At 34.3% G+C, this 21,639-nt stretch overlaps 1 protein-coding gene across 1 annotated transcript in view; it reads right to left on the minus strand.

Annotated features, from left to right (window-relative positions):
* The window catches only part of LOC143250163 (retinal guanylyl cyclase 2-like), a 74,338-nt gene that overhangs the window by 31,277 nt on the left and 21,422 nt on the right, over positions 1-21,639 (minus strand). Inside the window, exons 2-9 of the mRNA XM_076500684.1 lie at positions 17,449-17,738; positions 15,692-16,061; positions 13,091-13,181; positions 10,374-10,455; positions 9,567-9,707; positions 7,320-7,400; positions 2,566-2,742; positions 141-300 (exon numbers count right to left, since the gene is read on the minus strand). Of these exons, the coding sequence (XP_076356799.1) occupies positions 141-300; positions 2,566-2,742; positions 7,320-7,400; positions 9,567-9,707; positions 10,374-10,455; positions 13,091-13,181; positions 15,692-16,061; positions 17,449-17,738 (1,392 nt within the window). The remainder of the gene's footprint in view (positions 1-140; positions 301-2,565; positions 2,743-7,319; positions 7,401-9,566; positions 9,708-10,373; positions 10,456-13,090; positions 13,182-15,691; positions 16,062-17,448; positions 17,739-21,639) is intronic.

Below are 21,639 nucleotides of genomic sequence, written 5' to 3' on the forward strand. Positions count from 1 at the left end.
TTGACACTAGGGTAGGAATTATTAATACAACTGGTGGCAACTTTAGAGAGCGACTGGTTGAGTATCTTTAAGTGTAAGGTGAAGCCGGTGGCTGCTCTAAAATGTCTATATTAAAAATAAATGAATATCTCTTGTCTTACCTTTGGCTGTAAGAAGAGGTGAAGGTAAATTTTGTGTTTCGAAAAACAACGGAAAGCCGTAGTCAGTAATCTTTAATACCCATCTGCTATCAATGACGCAATTTCTTGACGTAAGATTTCCATGATGTTTCAGTGGAGAAGAGTGAAGATATCTCATGCCCTAAAATGTAATACAAGTGATTTGGCACTAAGTAACAAAATATTAAATAAAATAATTCGAATAATTTGTCTGTAAATTATGAAGTAATTTTTTTTTAAAAAAGGTCCTTCTTACTACATAAATAATTAAATAAAATATTGGTTTGTTTTGAATTTCGCGCAAAGTTACACAAGTGCTATCTGCACTAGCTGTCATCAATTTAGCAGTGTAAAACTAGAGGGAAGTCAGCTAGTCATCACCGCCCACTGCCAACTCTTGGGCTACTCTTTTACCAACGAATAGTGGGATTGACCGTCACACTATAACGCCCCCACGGCTGAAAGGACGAGTATGTTTGGTGTGACGGAGATTTGAACCCACGACCCTCGGATTATGAGTTGAATGCCTTAACCATCTGACCATGCCGGGGCCTATAAATAAAATATTACCTACTAGTCTTCCTATACATTTTTGTACTAGATAAATGGTTTACTGATTTAATTTAGATTAATATTACTTTTACTATTCAACGCATAGGTTTCGATACACTTCAAGTATCAAATGGTTTACAAAAAGTGTGTATAACCCTAGATATTATAGCTTCTAAATCATTACCCATTTTTTTATAAATCATAATTGTTAAGATACATGTATTCAATTTGTACACAAAAAACAAAGATAATTTAATTCGTAACTATCAACTGATTAAACACGTTCGAGTTCACCCTGAATTCTATTCACCCTTATAAAGAAACCAATTTCTTAACTGTGATTGCGACGACTTTCACCATACCATTACACCACCTCCACAACTAACATTGTTGGAACATAAAAGCAGAGTGTATCTTATGGTTATCTGGAGGAATATAAAATATTCACATTAATTAATTCAGATATTTTTTGCTCCACCCGTGATATTTTAGTCCCAAGTCCAGCTTATAGTTGTTTATATATATATGTGTACTTTATCGTCAATGGGAAAGAGTATTTAATGCCACATATCATACTGTATCACACACTGTCAGTCATTCATTATCCCCAGTTTCTAAGATGTACCACTGAAGTAATACTTTCCTTTACATGTCTGGGTTTTCAGCCTTTATTGTCGGCTACTATATAACAGATTTTGAAATGTGCTTTCAGTGTCTCTTGGAGACGATCGAATTCCTGATGATTGATGAAGAAATCGACACAATTTAATGAGTGTTGTGTTTTGCACGTTTGCCTGAGAGTCATCTTTTCTCTCGATCAGTAGTCAATGGTTTCTCTTAATGGCATCATCATCACATTTCAAGTGTCACTGTTTATAGACTCTGATGACGGACGTTTATATTCAGCTAGCCAAGGAAATGGGTATTGATATAGAAGCTTCTTATAGACGAATATTCACTATTTCGTTGATAGGCTATGATGACAGATGTTTTTAAACAACAGACAAGGATATGAGAACGAACATTCCTAAAGATTGTTCTTCTAAATGAGTATTCCCAATCGTGCCGATTGAAAGGCGGAAAGACGTTTGCTCTTCTCATTGTATTCTAGACTAACCACATGGACACATTGAATGTTCTCCAAGCCCGTTCCCTTGGCTGTTTTAAGTTACTTAAGGACATAGTAGGTGTTAAGAGACCAACAGTTTCTTTATATCATAACAAGTAGATAATACTATACAACCTGAAAGTCCCTAACAAGACTTGATCTAGCCAGGTATGCGCTACAGTATATCCTAACAAGACTTGATCTAACCAAGTATGCGCTACAGTATGTCCTAACAAGACTTAATCTAACCAAGTATACGCTACAGTATGTCCTAACAAGACTTGATCTAACCAAGTATGCGCTACAGTATGTCCTAACAAGACTTAATCTAACCAAATATACGCTACAGTATGTTCTAACAAGACTTAATCTAGCAAGGTATGCGCTACAATATGTCCTAACAAGAGAGTCAGAGAATGATTTTAAGCATCACAGTAGGTCCTAATAAGCTTCATCCAGCCAGGTCGCAGCAGGTTCCAAGAAGACTTTATCCAGCAAAATGTGATGCAGTAGTTACTTAAGCTAGATTAAAAGGTTATGATATTTTCTAGTAAGCCTTAATTTAGATGTTTTGAATACTAAGTTAATTTGATTACTTTAACTAAGTTCAATGACCATGACAGGTGCTAGTAAGGTTTGTCAACCTTCCTATAAAACAAAAACATGATTTATTTCTGATAACAATTTCAGAAGCTCACTAAGGCCTTGAATCATTTGTTTTATTGTATAAGTTTTTATTAGACTTACTCTGACTAGATCTGTAAACAATGACAATTTAAACGGCCAGTCCAGTTTAATGTCTTCATTTGCCAGAACGTCTGCCAGACTTCCACGTGAACTGTGCTCCCACACCAGAGCAGGCTCCTGAGGGTCAGCCATGCACCCCAAGAAAGGATTAATGTTTTCGTGACGCAAGTCGTACATCTGGAGCAAAAGACAATGGTTTAGTGACCTCCATTTTAACTACTTAGAATAATGTAATACGATTGAAACTGCTTGTATTTCATCAGACTGCTTATAAAACTGCTTTGGTATCTGAGAACGCACAGTTTTAGAGTAATTGTTCTGTTAATCTGGTTTTAATAAGCTATTAATCCTATAATTAAAATCCTCGAAAAGAAAATAGAAAGTAAAATATTAAACAAATTTACTATTTCCGAACGTATAAACGGTAACTTAATTTCAAGCAGTTTAATTTTGTTGTGGTAATCGCTTCCTTTCAGTAATAAGATTAACAAGTTAACATTACCATTTACCAATTCTTATTTCCCAAAAAGTGAACACTGAGAGTGAAACCAATGTATCAACTGAGCATGCGTAGTAAGAGCGGAGAACTATGAAAGTTTAACTAGAGTGAAAGAAAATCAATGAAACTGGTTGGTCTCATCGTAGTAGGTCTGTCATTTGCGATTACTACTACTGTAGAATTTGTTTCAATAACATACATAATAAAGAAATAGTAATTTATAAAATCACTTTGTATTGTTTTTTGTTTGTTTTTGAATTTCGCACAAAGCTACTCGAGAGCTATCTGTGCTAGCCGTCACTAATTTCGTAGTGTGAGACTAGAGGGAAGGCAGCTAATCATCACCACCCACCGCTAACTCTTGGACTACTCTTTTACCAACGAATAGTGGGATTGACCGTCACATTATAACGCCCCCACGACTGAAAGAGCGAGCATGTTTGGTGTGAAGGGGATTCGAACCCGCGACCCTCGGATTACGAGTCGAACGCCTTAACACGCTTGCCCATGCCGGGCCAAATTACTTTGTAAAACATACGATCTTAAAAGATCAACGTGGTGTCGATCCATTTCAAAGCAGCGGATATTGTTTTTTTATCTATTCCATTATTAAGGTCACTTAATTTGTTTTATGGAATAATTTAATTATGTTAGATAGCTTTCTGTAACACCATTCTTGTGTGGCATTACTTCAAGACTGTGTTATTCTTGAAATTTTGTTCCTTTGCATAATTTTTTTTTTACTAAAATAGATTCATTTCGTCATATTAATCATTTCATTAGCATATTAAACATTGAAAGACAAAATGATAATTACATATATAATTAATATAACTCTTGAAAATAGACTATTATAATTAGTTATTTTTAGAAGGATCGACACAACTACACTCATCATCAGTACATAAAACCCTGAAACATTACTACATCTATTAAATTCTAGCGCGAGATCAATTATTCCCCGATATAAAGATGACCCAAAGTTAACATGATTCTAACGAATCATATAGATATATATATAATTATCTCTTTAGAGCTGTGTAGTGCTTGGCAATCGCTTGTACATCTTTGAAGTAATAGAGGTAATTGGGAAATATATATTTCAAGCAGTAAAGAACTGTGATAGCATTAGTTCTCACGATTAAATAAGCCTCTTGGAACTTTTGTAGTTTAACTCAATTTCTATCTATATGTATGTTGTTTGGATGAAGATTGCTTTAAGGAAATACTTTTATTCTATAAATGTCCTATCATTTTTGATCAGGTCTGCATGTATCGTTAGTTTTCTTAAGATATTAAATCGCACAAATGTTTCGCGTGAACCAGTAAATGAAGTGTTCCGTGGTCATTAATGTCTCTGTGCATTTATGAAATGAAATCTTCTAAAATATTTCATCAGTATTTATTTGTTAGTTTGTTTGCTTTTGAATTTGGCGCAAAGCTACACGAGTGCTATCTGCGCTAGCCGTCCCTAATTTAGTTGTGTAAGACTAGAGGGAAGACAGCTAGTCATCACCATCCACTTCCAACTCTTGGGCTACTCTTTTACCGACGAATAGTGAGTTTGACCATCACATTAGAACACCCCCATGGTTTGGTGCGACGGGAATTCGAACCAGTGGCTCTCAGATTACGCGTCGAACGCCTTAACCCACCTGGTCATGCCGGGCCTGTTTGTTTGTTTTGAATTTCGCACAAAGCTACTCGAGAGCTATCTGTGCTAGCCGTCACTAATTTCGTAGTGTGAGACTAGAGGGAAGGCAGCTAATCATCACCACCCACTGCTAACTCTTGGACTACTCTTTTACCAACGAATAGTGGGATTGACCGTCACATTATAACGCCCCCACGGCTGAAAGAGCGAGCATGTTTGGTGTGAAGGGGATTCGAACCCGCGACCCTCGGATTACGAGTCGAACGCCTTAACACGCTTGCCCATGCCGGGCCAAATTACTTTGTAAAACATTAAAAGATCATATTAAAAGATCAACGTGGTGTCGATCCATTTCAAAGCAGCGGATATTGTTTTTTTATCTATTCCATTATTAAGGTCACTTAATTTGTTTTATGGAATAATTTAATTATGTTAGATAGCTTTCTGTAACACCATTCTTGTGTGGCATTACTTCAAGACTGTGTTATTCTTGAAATTTTGTTCCTTTGCATAATTTTTTTTTTACTAAAATAGATTCATTTCGTCATATTAATCATTTCATTAGCATATTAAACATTGAAAGACAAAATGATAATTACATATATAATTAATATAACTCTTGAAAATAGACTATTATAATTAGTTATTTTTAGAAGGATCGACACAACTACACTCATCATCAGTACATAAAACCCTGAAACATTACTACATCTATTAAATTCTAGCGCGAGATCAATTATTCCCCGATATAAAGATGACCCAAAGTTAACATGATTCTAACGAATCATATAGATATATATATAATTATCTCTTTAGAGCTGTGTAGTGCTAGGCAATCGCTTGTACATCTTTGAAGTAATAGAGGTAATTGGGAAATATATATTTCAAGCAGTAAAGAACTGTGATAGCATTAGTTCTCACGATTAAATAAGCCTCTTGGAACTTTTGTAGTTTAACTCAATTTCTATCTATATGTATGTTGTTTGGATGAAGATTGCTTTAAGGAAATACTTTTATTCTATAAATGTCCTATCATTTTTGATCAGGTCTGCATGTATCGTTAGTTTTCTTAAGATATTAAATCGCACAAATGTTTCGCGTGAACCAGTAAATGAAGTGTTCCGTGGTCATTAATGTCTCTGTGCATTTATGAAATGAAATCTTCTAAAATATTTCATCAGTATTTATTTGTTAGTTTGTTTGCTTTTGAATTTGGCGCAAAGCTACACGAGTGCTATCTGCGCTAGCCGTCCCTAATTTAGTTGTGTAAGACTAGAGGGAAGACAGCTAGTCATCACCATCCCCTTCCAACTCTTGGGCTACTCTTTTACCGACGAATAGTGAGTTTGACCGTCACATTAGAACACCCCCATGGTTTGGTGCGACGGGGATTCAAACCCGTGGCCCTCAGATTACGCGTCGAACGCCTTAACCCACCTGGTCATGCCGGGCCTGTTTGTTTGTTTTGAATTTCGCGCAAAGCTACTCAAGGGCTATCTGCGCTAGCCGTCCCTAATTTAGCAGTGTAAGACTAGAGGGAAGGCAACTAGTCATCACCACCCACCGCCAACTCTTGGGCTATTCTTTTACCAACATATAGTGGGATTGACCGTCACATTATAACGCCCCCACGGCTGAAAGGGCGAGCATATTTGGTGCGACGGGGATTCGAACCCGCGACCCTCAGATTACGAGTCGAACGCCTTAACCCACCTGGCCATACCGGGCTTATCTGTTAAGAAACATCAGATACAGGAAAATATTAAATCTGTTGGAATCTGACTACAAACAATAACGATGTGTGAGCAGTAGATTAATACTAATAAAGCCTGGTGAAAGCATTCAACTGAATAGAGCTACAAGTGTTAGTTATTTTAGGGTGAGCAGGGAGAAGTGGAAGAATTATACATATAAAAAAGACTAAAATTATTTATTTTTGTTAAATTCTGTCTAAAAATGTTTTTCACTTGGCTAAGTGTTACAAACATTTGTTTGTATTAGAGAAAAGCCTCATTTAGCTATCTTCTACATCCATTGTGGGAAATTGAATCCTGGATTTTAGCGTTGTAAGTCTTTAAAGTTATTGCTGTCCCACTGAAAGACAGCTACAAATGAAAATGGAAGTACTTCTTTTTTTGGGACTAGAAACTTCGTGGGGTACCTACACCCTTTAAAATGCACGGTTATTTAAAGCTGTATCTCATTGTAAAAATATTGCACTACCGTATTGCTCAGTAACGACCAAAATATTCTGCTTATCGAATTTTCAGGTAGGACAGCGATAACTATATTGGCTTATAATGCTAAAATCCAGGGTTCAATTTCCCGATATGAACACAACAGATAATACTGTCAAAAACAACTGAAATAATTAAACGAAAAACCTAACCACTATCGTGCAAAAGGTGAATTACAGTGTGCTTGTTAAGTTGAGCCAGTAATACAAACTGCGAGGCAAAAACATCCTTACACTTCAATATACCTACTGCGTTTATGGAAGACGAGTGGAAAGGCATTTTAGAGGTAACTGTGGTGAAAGGTAAATAATACTAACGTAACAATTAATCGAAAATGGTCAAAAAGATAAAATCTATTATGTACCTGAAGAAGGTGGTTCATTGTTTTGGTTTTCACTTCAAATGTTGTTGTAGTAGAGAAATATTTTAGATGCACCATGTCGCCCTAAAAAATAAAAATGTATTCAGGTACAGTTTAAAATATATTCACTACGAAATTAAAAGGGAAAAAGGATAACGTATGTGTAATGTTAACACTGCATAGGCACACTACAAAGTTCATTAAACCTAAATGTTACTGCAAATACAATGGCGAGCTTTGGTTGATGGGTTATACATGATTGTATAAATGAAAAATAATATATTGATATTCGAGGTAAACAAATAATAAAAGGATAGACTCGATGCTTTTGTTATTTTTTTTAAGAAAAATTACATTTTAAAATTCGAACTAATTTTTCAAGTTCGCTATCTGTTAAAATCAAGATCTTCAACATAACCTCACAAACTTAACTAATAATAATAAAATAGAAATAATAAAGTAAACAGAACGGTTTGTTTAGAATTTTGCGCAAAACTACACGAAGGCTATTTGCGTTAGCCGTCCTTAATTTTTCAGTGTAATATTAGAAGAAAGGCAACTTGTGATCGCCATCCACCGCCGACTCTTGGGCTACTCTTTTACCAACGAATAGTGGGATTGACCGTCACATTATAATGCACCCACGGCTGAAAGGGCGAGCATCTTTGGTGTGACGGGGATTCTAACCCGGGACCTTCAGATTACGAGTCGAGTGTCTTAACCACATGCCCATGCCGGACGTAACAAACACAATGAACTCTACTGTTTAAATAATGATGTACTACTTCCACAATGAATCAATTACTAACTGTGTTATTAAATTAACGTCATATATAAAGATATAATTTAAGTGTGAAAATTATTCTTTCAAGACGTTTTATTTGTAAATTTTTTACAGAATCTCACATAAAGATATGCAAGGGCTATTTAAGCATAGCTGTCATTGATTTCAAACTGATAAAGTAAATGGAGGTCAGCTAGCCAAAGTAACCAACTGTAAACCTTTGGGTTAATTTTATCTGATAAAGTAATAGAATATGATCACCAATTATTGTATCGGGACCCACTGCCTCAAATTCGAAGCGCGTTTTTAGGGTCACATTTTCATTTGAAATTGTGATTTAGATTCTTACAGTTTTTGAGATTTCCTTTTAATACAGCCTATGGTCACCACTAACAGTAAGGAAAACCTGGAATCAATTTTTCATGCTTTAAAAAACTATGTGAATGTTGATACGGTCCAGAGGTATCTTCCACCATTTCTCTAAAATAGTTGCATCCATGACATCTTTAGCATATGACAGTATTTTACTACTGTCATGTTTGTTAAGTTTTTTGAGAGAATAGATATCATAACAGAGTGAAGAACAACACAGTTGTAAAACGAATGGTGTTTTTTATGCTGTTGATCCATTAACCATGCCGCACAAACAATATTTGTAGTTCTTTTAGCCCCAGTAACTAAGTCGCACAAACAATATTTGTAGTTTTTTTAGCCACATTAACCATGTTGCACGAACAATATTCGTAGTTCTTTTAACCCTGTCGTTCACTTCATCACGACAACTGAAACTAAGTTATATAATTATGAGCCAAGAAATAATTGTTAAATCTTGGATTTCAGGACTAACCACTCACACTACGTAAGATAAGGAATTATTTTAGTTATAAACATTATGCCAGAGTTATCAAAATAAATCAATGCCTATTATCTTGAAGCTTAAATTAACCGTATCTATTTCTTGTTTTCTTTGAAAAGTACCTTTTTTTCTCAGTCTAAACGATTTGGTTAGGGACCTCAGGGTTTAGGCATAGTTGACCCAAGTTGTAAATTGCTAATCAAAGGGAGATAATCAGTTAGCTATTCCCGCTGAGTGTATGGTTACTCACAACCAAATAACGGAACTGACTGCTACTTTCAATGCGTCTACAGCTAAAATTGCTGAGCGTATACTGCTGCATATCATGGGCTCGAAGCTAGGACATACAGATCTGCTGCATTTTACACCAGCCACTAGAACATGGCACGTTGCAATATGTATATATATATGTAGTGCTAACTACAAGTGGTCGTGGTGCTAGTGAGTCACATTTTTTTCATCCCAATGACCAAACCAAACATATGTTGAGCTTTACTGACGGTAAAGTGATAGCTCTTTAGAGAATAAACTGATTTTCGTTTGTGAAATATTTTATATTATAATTTACAAAAATAAATAAATAAATGAAACAAATAAATAATTTCCTTACATTCAGGCGAGCATTACTCAGTTGTCCAGTTCCGGTAAGTCGACCACTTTTTCCTGTGGTCAGATGACTATGAGATCGCAAGGAATGATGGGAGGCTTTAAGGATGTCTGGCTTATCAAAGGTGGATCCATCGTGGAATACCTATCGTGAAACGTAGAAACAAATACTATATATTTAAAAATATACCGCATAATATTAATTACTTGATAAGAAAAATAATACTATAGGTCGCATACTAAATACAGAACAACAGTAACTCATCACTGTTAAGTTACTGTGTTATTTATAACAGTGATTTTGATAAAAAACACGTCTATATGAACCTTCAATAGTTCAATGCAAATATTTTATAATACTTAAATTCATTTACTTTAATTAGGCTAGGTGGTTAAGGCACTCGACTTGTAATCCGAGGATCGCGGTTTCGAATCCCAGTCGCACCAAACATGCTAGCCCTATTAGCCGTGAGGGCGTTATAACGTGACGATCAATCCCACTATTCGTTAGAAAAAGATAAACCCAAGAGTTGGCGGTGGGTGGTGATGACTAGCTGCCTTCTCTCTAGTCTTACACTGCTAAATCAGGGAAAGCTAGCGCAGATAGCCCTCGTATAGCTTTGTGCGAAATTCAAAAAACAAACAAAAAACAAATGTTGTCATTACAGAACGTAATCGAAAGGAAGAAAATAAAGTTCTGCACTTCTAGATACGTCACACACGTGGCGACGTAATGCCTTAACAACCGTTTCAATAAAATATATATATATATTATAAAACTACCATTAAAACGCCAATAGTGATTACTTACCTTTTTACTTGGTTGAGTCAAAACAATATCATCCACTGTTAGTAAAACTTTTCTTCTCATTTCCTTGAAAACAAGTTGTTTCCTGTAAATGAATTTCATTCTTGGATTTAGATGTGAACAAAATAACGTATATTTTATGAATGTTTATCATTTTCAAATTTGGCTTTACTTTTCACTGATAGCTTCACTCAGTCTTATCTTCTCTATAATATCTCAAACGTTTTATAAATATTGATAAACACTTTGAGCCTATGAAGGGTTATGTGGTTTTATTACACTTCAGAAGAACTCCAAACAATTTACAAACCTGAGTTGTTGAATTAGACACCTATTCTAGTGTATACCTTACTTTAAATCACTACAAGTACCAAACAAGTTATATGACCCTAACTTGGTGGTTATTAATCTTGTGTGTTATTGTTATAATAAGAACTAATAATTATTTTTGTTTTATTTTTAAAGACTCTTTGAGGTAATTATATTTGTTTAGTGTGTTTCTAGCAGAGACTAGAGGTGACTAATAACATGCCAATAGGCTGTGTGTTGTTGATATATTTTCTGTATCACATTGCTATTTCGTTCTAAAGAAGTGGAACTCAGACCAAACGAAATTTCACAATACAAGTGTGCTTGCTGAGCCTTTAGGTATTATTGTTGCAAGTCCTCGTCGTCTCGCAACAACTCGTAAAAAAATGTCAGTTTATGAATTATGGTATTAAATGTCATTACTGCAGTACCTCGACAGAAGTCTTACCTTTTCAGTCTCACCAAGGCCCAGCATGGCCAGGTGGGTTAAGACGTTCGACTCGTAATCTGAGGGTCGCGGGTTCGAATCCCCGTACACCAAACATGCTCACCCTTTCAGCCGTGGAGGCGTTATCATGTGACGGTCAACCCACTATTCGTTGGTAAAAGAGTAGCCCAAGAGTTAGCGGTGGGTGGTAATGACTAGTTGCCTTCCCTTTAATCTTACATTGCTGAATTAGGGACGGCTAGCGCAGATAGCCCTCGTGTAGTTTTGCGCGAAATTAAAAAAAACAAACGGTCTCACGATGATGTAAACACCAACTATTGTATTATTTCGGTCACAGCAACATAGCCGGTTCGAGCCCTGCTAGATAACTAAAGACAGAGATGTGAATCCTGCATGGGTAATTTTCTCTTCCAGTATAGTAATATTAGTTATTAAAAGTTTAACTTTGAACGTTTCGAATCAAAGTTTTAGTTAATTTTTGCTATTAAATGTACTTAACTCATTTTTGAATATTACGTTTCACCCTATTTTGGGTATGGCCTAGTTTAGAAACTATTCGAACCAGCTGTTGTTTATTCTTTTTCTTTTTGTTTGAAAAAGCTTTCTTGATATACCTAATGTTATTATCGAGTTACAATACAGACAATTTATTAATCAAAATACCTTATACATGGATAGTTGGTTGTTAACAAGCTATATTTCTATACTACATTTCAGTTTATTTTTATTGGTAATAGCTTTGTTTTCTAGTTATTAATAGTGTAGTAAAAATCTATTATTTGTATATAACAGTACTGTCCTTTGTTTCTGTTTTGTTGTGGAATCAATGTACCAGACATAGAATGTTTTTCATAAAACGTGTGGACAGCAGTTCGTTTTAGCCTTTTGTTTAATTGAATCGGATTTCAATGTTAAAGTATAAGCCAGTTATTGTTCTAAGGTTTCACTGCTACACCAATGTTTACTTATGTTTTATTATATATAGGAAGTTTAATAATCGTCTTCTAAAATAATAAATTGTAGCATGTTTACGTAAATCTGCGTCCAAGCTTTCAACTCACTACAGCGAAGTTTGTGAGCAAAAATACTTTGGAGTTAATTAATCACGGTGCTTTAAACCTCGTCATAAATGTTTTTCCAATTATTATTATAAGTTTGTTAAATACACTTCATCACTCTATAAATAGTTTTTGATTATAAGATCAACAGAACTTTGTACATAAGTGTTGAAAATGTCTCAATAGTGTTTAATATTTCAAATGTATTATTGAAAACCTGTTATTATGACACGTAGTTTGATAATTATGGAGGTTAAAAGACATTTCACAGTTTTCAGTTAGTTAAGTATTATTCAGTCAAAGAAGATTTAATGTTGTTGTGTGCTTGAACAGACGTTTGCTACTTTATATGTTCGAAAACTACAACTACGTTTTTTTTAATATTATAATTAGAAAAGGTGTAGTCTGACATGTGAGTAATGTAAAACTAAAGTTCGTCCCTAGTGAATATGTTTTCCATTCTGCGGTCCAAGGTACTGCAATATTATGTTGAATACATTCTGCACGTACAATTGTGAGGGTATTTATTATAACTGTCACAGTTAATTCCATTTTATACTGATTTGTTTTAACTTGCACTACCTATTGAAATGTTTTAATGGCAGAATGTTAACTGGCTTGATGTGATTCTTCACGTTAATAAATTAGCACGAAATCATTATAAGTTTTTTATCCAATAGATGTAATAGCAAGTGTCTTAAAACTTTATTTACATAGAATACATTTTCACATATGCCATTTGATTTTAAAACGTGTATTAATTTTTATGTTCAACAAAGAAATAGGGTATATTAAAAACATATATGAGGTAAACATATATATATCAAACAGATAACAGTAATTAATAAGGAAAAAGAAAAAAAAAAAAGTCAAACGGACTGTAGAATGGATTGTGCTGCCCCCACCTGACGAAAGCAGTAATCCCGAGAGCTCCAGTGACAAAGATTAACAAAGCTACAATTACACCGACAATCTCTTCAGTATTCAAAGATGTATCTGAAAAAAAGCAAAAAAACAAAACAAAAAACAGAACAGAATCTCTTTGCATTAGTCGGTTAATCACGTCTGCTATCTTCTTCGAATAAGTTAAGAAATAATTATTAGAATGATAAGGAATCCGCATACTGAACTAGTCAGGATCTGTACATAAAATTCGCAAAAATAACAAGCATTATGTTGTATATATTCTGTAATCATGTTGAACTTTAGTGAATAATTTATAGTGAGTATATTGTCTTAACTTTTTTTTTTTTTCAAAGTCGCTTGTCATTAAATATTTAAAGCTAAAGGTAATTTCTCTCAGAAAACATTTACGATGTTTTTCTTCTAATCTGGAGAATCGATTATGTGATTTCAACACGAATGCAAAGCTTTTCGCCAAATCGGTAACATCGCGAATAATGCTTCAGGGATTGAATAACTATTACAATAAAACATTCGTTCAACTTTACGAGCTTTTTATTTTTTTCATCTATTAGCGCAACTGTTTTATTACTACTAAACACTAGGTATTTAGCCTAAATAAAGTTAAAACAGTTAAGTTTTTCTTAAGATAGCAAAAGTGTTCATTAAATACTTTTGAATTCAAGTATTTTACTACGATACGTATAAATACTGAAATATCTGTTTATATATAAATACACAAATATAAATATATATATAAATATACATAAATATGTGTATATTCGTATAAGAATATAAATTACATAAGAATAAATCTGACCTTACCTACAGGAAATGGCTCCCCTTGAAAAAGTTGTTAATTTGTTATATTTTTCATTAGCTAGCAGAAAAATATGTAAAACTATATGTTTTTAATGGCCCGACATGTACAGGTTGGTTAAGGCGTTCTGAGGGTCGCGGGTTCGAATCCCCTTCACATTAAACATGCTCGCCATTTTAACCGTGGAGGCGTTATAATGTAACGGTCAAGCCCACTATTTGTTGGTAAATGAGTAGCCCAAGAGTAGGCGGTGAGTGGTGATGACTAGCTGCCTTCACTTACTCTTCTAAATTAGGGACGATTAGTGCAGACAGCCCTCGTGTAGCTTTGCGCGAAATTAAAAAAAAAAACAAACCAAAACAACATATTTTTAGAACGCACTCGATGAGATCGGTTCAAACATGATCTCAAATCCTAATTTTAACACTGGCTTTCGGAAATACATAAACTTTTCATGATTTTAGTTACATACTCTCATAAAACGTATTGTGCACCTGTTGTAGTTTCTTACATCTTCTTATTACAATTAGCCTATAAAATGATCAAACAAGCTTTTCTAGTGTTTAAATTTATCGGAGTTGCTTTCCGACCAGTCGATGGAAGGGGTGTTTCGTGAATTTCTCGCTAATCTACTCCAGGGATGAATGTGATAGTTGTCCCGAATTTTGAAGTGATAATCTAAAGAAACGACAGTAAGTCAACACCATTCACTACCAAATCGTCGGCTACTCTAACGGAAGAATGGAATATGACTGTCACTTTAGTGTGATTCTTTTTTTTTTTTTCTTTGGTAATGGGGCACAAACAACGGAACGTCGGATTAATAGTCAGCTCCAGAAAGAGCACACAACAACAGATACCTATTCTTCGTCAAGCACAAATCTTGTCAAGCTTAGCAGTTATGCAATCTCAGTAATTCATCTGGCTTCATTTTGTCACGCTTAGCAATTACGTAACCTCAGTAGTTCATCTGGCTTCATAATGTAAACTTCAAGGTAGCTTTTACGCTTTTGCAAAGTTAGTTTGAAAGTGTGAAGATAGTATCATAACCATGTTATGTCTGCGGACTTACACTGTTATAAACCGGGTTTCGATACCCGTGGTGGCCAGAGCATAGATAATCATTTTTGTAGCTTTGTGCTTAAATACAAAAGAAAACAAACAAGAAACAGATCACCACCACGTAATTAATTGTATAACTGTTCGAGTTTCCTATTTTAGGTGTTGGTTTTACACCAAGTATATCTGACTTACCTACAAGTTAAAAAACTTGTGTAAAAAATATATTATTATAACTCAAAAGTGGTGTAGCGATCTGTATACCATAATGCAATGCAAATGACTGGTCTAAGCTTCTGCCAGGTGGCCTGCTTCTCAGTCCTCTTCAAATTATACTAAAGAATTAGTTTACGATTATAATTTTAAGTACAAAATTAATTGGTGGCGAAAAAAATTACATATCTAAATTCTAGGACTTGACATGGGCACATTTTAACATTCTAGACACATTTTCTTTTTTTATTTGATTCTACTTCGATTTATGTCCCAACTTCAGTGAAATAATATCCTTTTACGTTATCCTATGGTTTATCCTTTTCACAATAAACGGAAGTGCACATTGTCCACACTTCAAACTCAGTTTCTCTAAAGACATTTTGATAATACTTACAATTATTACATAGTTTGCGTTTATAATATTTATGTACCTAGGCCTATTGGTCATGCGTATAACTATGTTTAATAACTACATATATTTAGTACATTTTCTGAAGTTGGTATTTACCATCTACAGATTTCGAACAATCCAAGTCCTGAATAACGCAGTCTGGGTCCGCGATTAACGGTTGGCCAGTAGGCCAGTCGATACTGTTTATCCAGTGGTTATCTGTAATATGCAGGTCATCTTTCTGGTTATCATTCAGTTCTGCTACTGTTCTAAAAACATGAGAGCTTGGCCAGAAGTCGAGCAACACAAACTTTACCACGAGGTCACCGACTTCATCAGTTTCACCGTGCCCCAATAAAGTAGGGAAAACAGCATTTCTTGTATAAAGTGATAAATTTGCTCCACCTGCCTCTTGGTGGGATCTCCGTAAAGCAGTAAGAAATAATGATAGTGAGGAATATTGGCGGTAAAAATTATAAACCTCATTCTAAAAAGAAAAAGAAAAATAGATTAAAAGCAGATTAGAAACAACACTATCTTCGCAGAATATAAACAACACTATCTTCGCAGAATATAAACAACACTATCTTCGCAGAATAGAAACAACACTATCTTCGCAGAATAGAAACAACACTATCTTCGCAGAATATAAACAACACTATCTTCGCATAGATACAAATAAACTAGTTGTTTTTTACAACACATTATGTACATTATACATACGTATAACATGTGATTTATACATACGTATAACATGTGATTTCTTACTCGGTAAAATGACTTTAAAATTTAAATATACATTATCATGACTTTTATAATTAGCTCTTTTTTATCTTTGACTGTACTCAGCACGATGTAAATCGTATTATATATATATATATATATGTTTACTAGATAACTTAGTTAACATGTTAAGTTTAAGCTTAAGAGTGCTTATTCCAGCCTATGGATAATTTAACTATTACTCAAACTGAAACAGAGTAACTAAGTACACAGAAGATCAGTCTAAAATACTCTGAGTTTCAACAAACCGGACAAAGATTGGTTGAATGCACTGTTTCTACATCACTATTAGTTTTAACACATTGCATTATTACTGGTTTTAGTAACAATATAGTTAGCCTTTTGTGGCCGCCTTCCCTACAAGAATCAGTACACGACAACCGCTGTAATAGTAATTACATCAAAATTCTATCAAAGGTACAAGACCGTTCACTATAATTATTGATATAGTAAATGTTAGTAGGACAAGATAGTTTCATCTCTGAGTTCGAAAGAAACAGAACAAACATTAGAATAATTATTTTAGGCAACTTTGGATGTAACATTTAATAGTCAATAAAACAAAAGAAGGCTGAACAGAAATAGAAGAAATAGTTGAATTATATGATTAAAGAAATAGTTGAATTATATGATTAAAGAAATAGTTGAATTATATGACTATCTTGTTAACTTATCATCATTGTCTTGAAAACCGGTAGCTGTAAGTGTATTTCACGTGGTATTTTTTATGTAACAATTACCAGAAATATGCAGTTTAAAATTTTGCTTTGCATATCTATGTATCAACGTATTCGGTATAGCGAGATAGGGAAATGTTTCTTTAAAAACAACGTAGATAATGTAAAAAGATAATAAATAAACAAACGAATAATGAGCTTAGAAAAAACAAGACTTCACTAAATTAGACACATTTTTAAAGTTTTACTGAGAAAGTCCTTTAACGAAAAAGTGTTTATAATTAACAATTACTTGACAGAAAGATAAAAGATTATAATTTTGTAAACAAATCCATTTATTTTCTCCTTGTAAACTTACAGTGTAAATATATCACAATGCTGTTAGTCAAAAAACAATGAAAGAATATTTATCACCGTTCTCACAGTTGAAGTTCTGTTGAGTATTTCCTGAAATACGGCCTCGTTATCTTGGAATTTCCAGACTTCTTCGTAAGTTACGTTTGTAGCCACAACGGTCACTACAAACAGTGCCCGAAGAATGTCGAAGGATGATGTAAGTAACGTAGGCATTGAGGTTGGATGTAATGTAGTCATTACGTGTAAGACAAAGAATGCGAATCTTCCGTCTGCCCAGCCAAGTTCGGTAGCAGCAGTTAGGACGTTCATTAACAAGGACATCGTGAGGTCCATGCTAAGGATGATAGCTGAAAAATAATAATGAACAGCTGTAACCTTTGACAGAAGACACATGACCTAATAGGTCACGTGTCTATTTCTTTTTTTATAATGGAATGCAAGAGAAATGAAGGAGTTACACGATTAGTACAAATTAAATATTCAACTATTTGTCGTCTGTTAATGAAATTCACCTCATTCCTCCATCTTTGAAAACAGACAGGATCGTTCGTAGCTAATCCAACGAAGACAAAACTTTTTATTTTTAGCATCGGAGGATGAGAAGTTATTTAACTGTTCTTTGAGAAGGAAGCACGCCATCTTATATGATATTGACATAATGTATATAAACTTTAAAACTTACCCACCAAACAAACATTATAAATTAGACAGAGGTGAACGTTCCAAGTAACTTCTTGAGAAGAAGACATACCATCCGTTACTTTCTAAGTAAAGTTTTCCTTGGTCGTTTATTAAAACACTTCCTAGTCATAATAACACACCTAATGCACTAATCAAGGTTTTTATTGGTCGGGTAAACACTGTCTGCTCAGATAATGAATATAATACAATAATACACAAGCACTGTTTCCTTTTCTTTTTTTCTTCAGTGTTTTTTCTGGCAAATAAACACTGTCTGGTTAAGGTGACTTATCTAATATATATATAAGACATTCCACTCATTTTTTGTCTAATTTAGGTTTACCTTCTTCGAGTAAACACAGTCTGGTCAGAGTAACGCGTCTAACACACAATACTTATCACCCGCTTTTTCCTAATCAAGGTTTCCATTGGTCAAGCAAATATTTTCTGAAAAGTAACGCAGAAATACCATGGTTCGTTTTCTAATAAAGGATTACCTTGGTCGAGTAAAGACTATTACGGATATATCTAGTGGTTCGTCGATACGATCCATGATTTAAAATGTTAAAACTGGAGTTCAACACCTGAATTGGGCGCATTGCAGACAGTCCATTGTATATCTTTTCGCATTTGATAAACTAATGACTCGGCTGTATTACACTCCAGACAGACTGGTGCTATACAAATTATACAGTTTAACATCCCCCGTTGAGATTTGAGCTCTTTACCTTGTTGCATTTATTCAGATTATTTATATATATCAAAACACAACAAAAATCGTTCAAATTTGACGAAAATTTTGTTAACTTCTACATAGAAAATCACGTAAGTTATCGGTCTGAAATTTTACCACAACTTCTCCTAAGAATAAAATTGGACCGTTTTTAGTTTTTTTGTAATTAGGATTAAAAACGGCTGAATTAGAGCTGCAAAACAATACGGTGAAAGGACCTGTAGATACATAAATATTAGTTAGGTGAAGCAAACTAGATTAGCAGTTTTTAGTTCAAGTCTTCAAAAGAATCAATAAAGGTGAACGATTATTATTCATTGTCAAAGCATAAATTTGCTAAAATTTATGAATATTCTCCTAATTTAAGATCGTTTAGTGTCACGTGATATTAGCTTAAGCAATTAGCGTGAATAAAGATGTACGATACGACTTGATCGAGCGGATGATGACAATAAACTGTTAATTTAAGCTCCTTGTTGTTATTACAGAGGAAGTTATGATTTTTAGTAACAGTGTTTCGCTAAATACATCAACAACACTAAACAAGTATGATTTTTATAGCAATGTTTTACTTGATACATCAACAACACTCACTAAGTATGACTTTTAGTAACAATATTTCACTGAAAAAATTAACAACACTCACCAAGTATGATTTTTAGAACCTAATTTTTTACACACATGTTTGTATTGTGTACGATTGGCACATGAAAGCTTAAATTCTCTCACTTTCCACCCCCCGCTACTACAGCGGTATGTCTATGGATTTACAACGCTAAAGTTAGGGGTTCGATTCCCCTCAATGGACTTAGCAGCTAGCCCAATGTGGCTTTGCTATAAGAAAACACACCCTCTTTCCTTTTATTTACAAGAGAACTTGTCAATACTTCTTTTGTCACAGCTGTTACAAAATTGATGAGGAACAGTCATAGTTTATTGTCGGCCCGGCAAGGCCAAGCGTGTTAAGGCGTTCGATTCGTAATCCGAGGGTCGCGGTTTCGAATCCCGGTCGCACCAAACATGCTCGCCCTTTCAGCTGTGGGGACATTATAATGGGACGGTCAATCCCACTATTCGTTGGTAAAAGAGTAGCTCAAGAGTTGACAGTGGGTGGTGATGACTAGCTGCCTTCCTTCTAGTCTTACACTGCTAAATTAGGGACGGCTAGCGCAGATAGCCCTCCAGTAGCTTTGCGCGAAATTCAAAACAAACAAACAAACATAATTTATTTCCATGTTCGATATTTTGTACATAATATAAAATGCGCACTTTACGTTCTTGGAAGTAACTATACTATTTTCAGTAGAGTATAATGCTAATATGGTATTACATGAATAATGTAACTTTCATGAAAATTGAAATGTGTAAGGAAAGACTTTATAAGTGTAGATAGATCACGAAAATGTAACACAAATTAGAAAGCATGAAGGAAACTTTATTTCATGACTGATAATGTCGTGTAGTGTCCTCATTATGCGTTCATTCAAAACGGTTTCAAATTTCCTAAATACTGGGCATTATGTATAGAGAGTTTAATATACATGAAACTTGGAAGTTCACCATAGTAAACTTTATTGAATGTATATACACTGATCTCATGTTTGTAGCTTTTATATTTTAACTTCATTGTATCGGTTTAAAGAAATAAAATTCGAACAGATTTTTTGGTTACAGAATGCTTAAAAGGCATTATAAATAGGAACGTAAATAAGGTATATTTAATTTTCTGTACTGATGGCTGTATTGATATTGAGTTTCGCTCTAAAAGTACAGCTTATCTTAATTATTATTTTGGAACCGCAAGGTCAACTACGACTGTTGGCACACATTAGGTTTTGATGCATCATTGGTGATTTCTAGGCAGAATGTGCACTACGCGCCCAAACCATTAGGCCATGACAGACCTTTATTCTGATTGACAGTTATTATTATGAAATTAATTTATAACCATATTGTTTCATACTATGACTTTTGTGTAAAGTTTCACAGTACTATTATGTTGGTTACTGGCTAGAGTGCTGCTGTGGATTCAAAGGTCGCGTACTTAATCCATTATATCCTGCGGAACATTTAGCAGCTTTAATAGTGGAGGCGATATGATAGTAAGAGTCAAGAGCCTGAAGATTAGATATTTTTTACCTTGTTGTTTAGGTCATGTGTCACCAATCCGATTGAAAACACCAAATAGCACAGTTTTCATACAAACTTTGATTTAAAATAATACAAGATTTGTTGAAGTCTGTTGGAGCAAAACTTAAGTCTCAGTGAGAAAATGCAAGTAAGTCTTTTAAAGATTATATTAATAACAAATACGAGATGAAGCTTTGTAGATCCGTTTCTCATCAAGCTTTCAATGAAGTCCAACACATTCAAAATATCAGCTCAAACTTTTAAACCAGTAATAAAAATTCCCAGCAAGAAAATGCAGCAGTGTAGATCGCCTGTCTCTAAGTTATGTAAACCACATCATCGTTTCTTCTCAGTATAAAATATATCATTCTCAACACCTATTTATCTTTGGTGTTTGTCTTTTCTTGTGACAGGGATTATACATTCGAACTACGTTATCTCGACAGAACCTAGTCTTACTAACAGCAGCATCACAATGACTTATGATTTTATAATTATGTTATTTAACTCTTTCTCAAGTAATGTCACTTATGACCTCAAAAGTGTTCTTAATCTGTCTTCACATTTTTATAAGAGTTTACTGAGTTATCATTCTTCAGGTGCGAGTACAGAATATCCAATGGTACTTTACGTTTGCTCTCAAACATCAGTTACTATGATCTTTTGGTTTGTAGTTTAATAATTGATAACTAACGGTAGAAGAT

The sequence above is a fragment of the Tachypleus tridentatus genome, chromosome 1, assembly GCF_004210375.1.
Source record: "Tachypleus tridentatus isolate NWPU-2018 chromosome 1, ASM421037v1, whole genome shotgun sequence".
In the NCBI taxonomy this organism is placed as follows: Eukaryota; Metazoa; Arthropoda; class Merostomata; order Xiphosura; family Limulidae; genus Tachypleus; species Tachypleus tridentatus.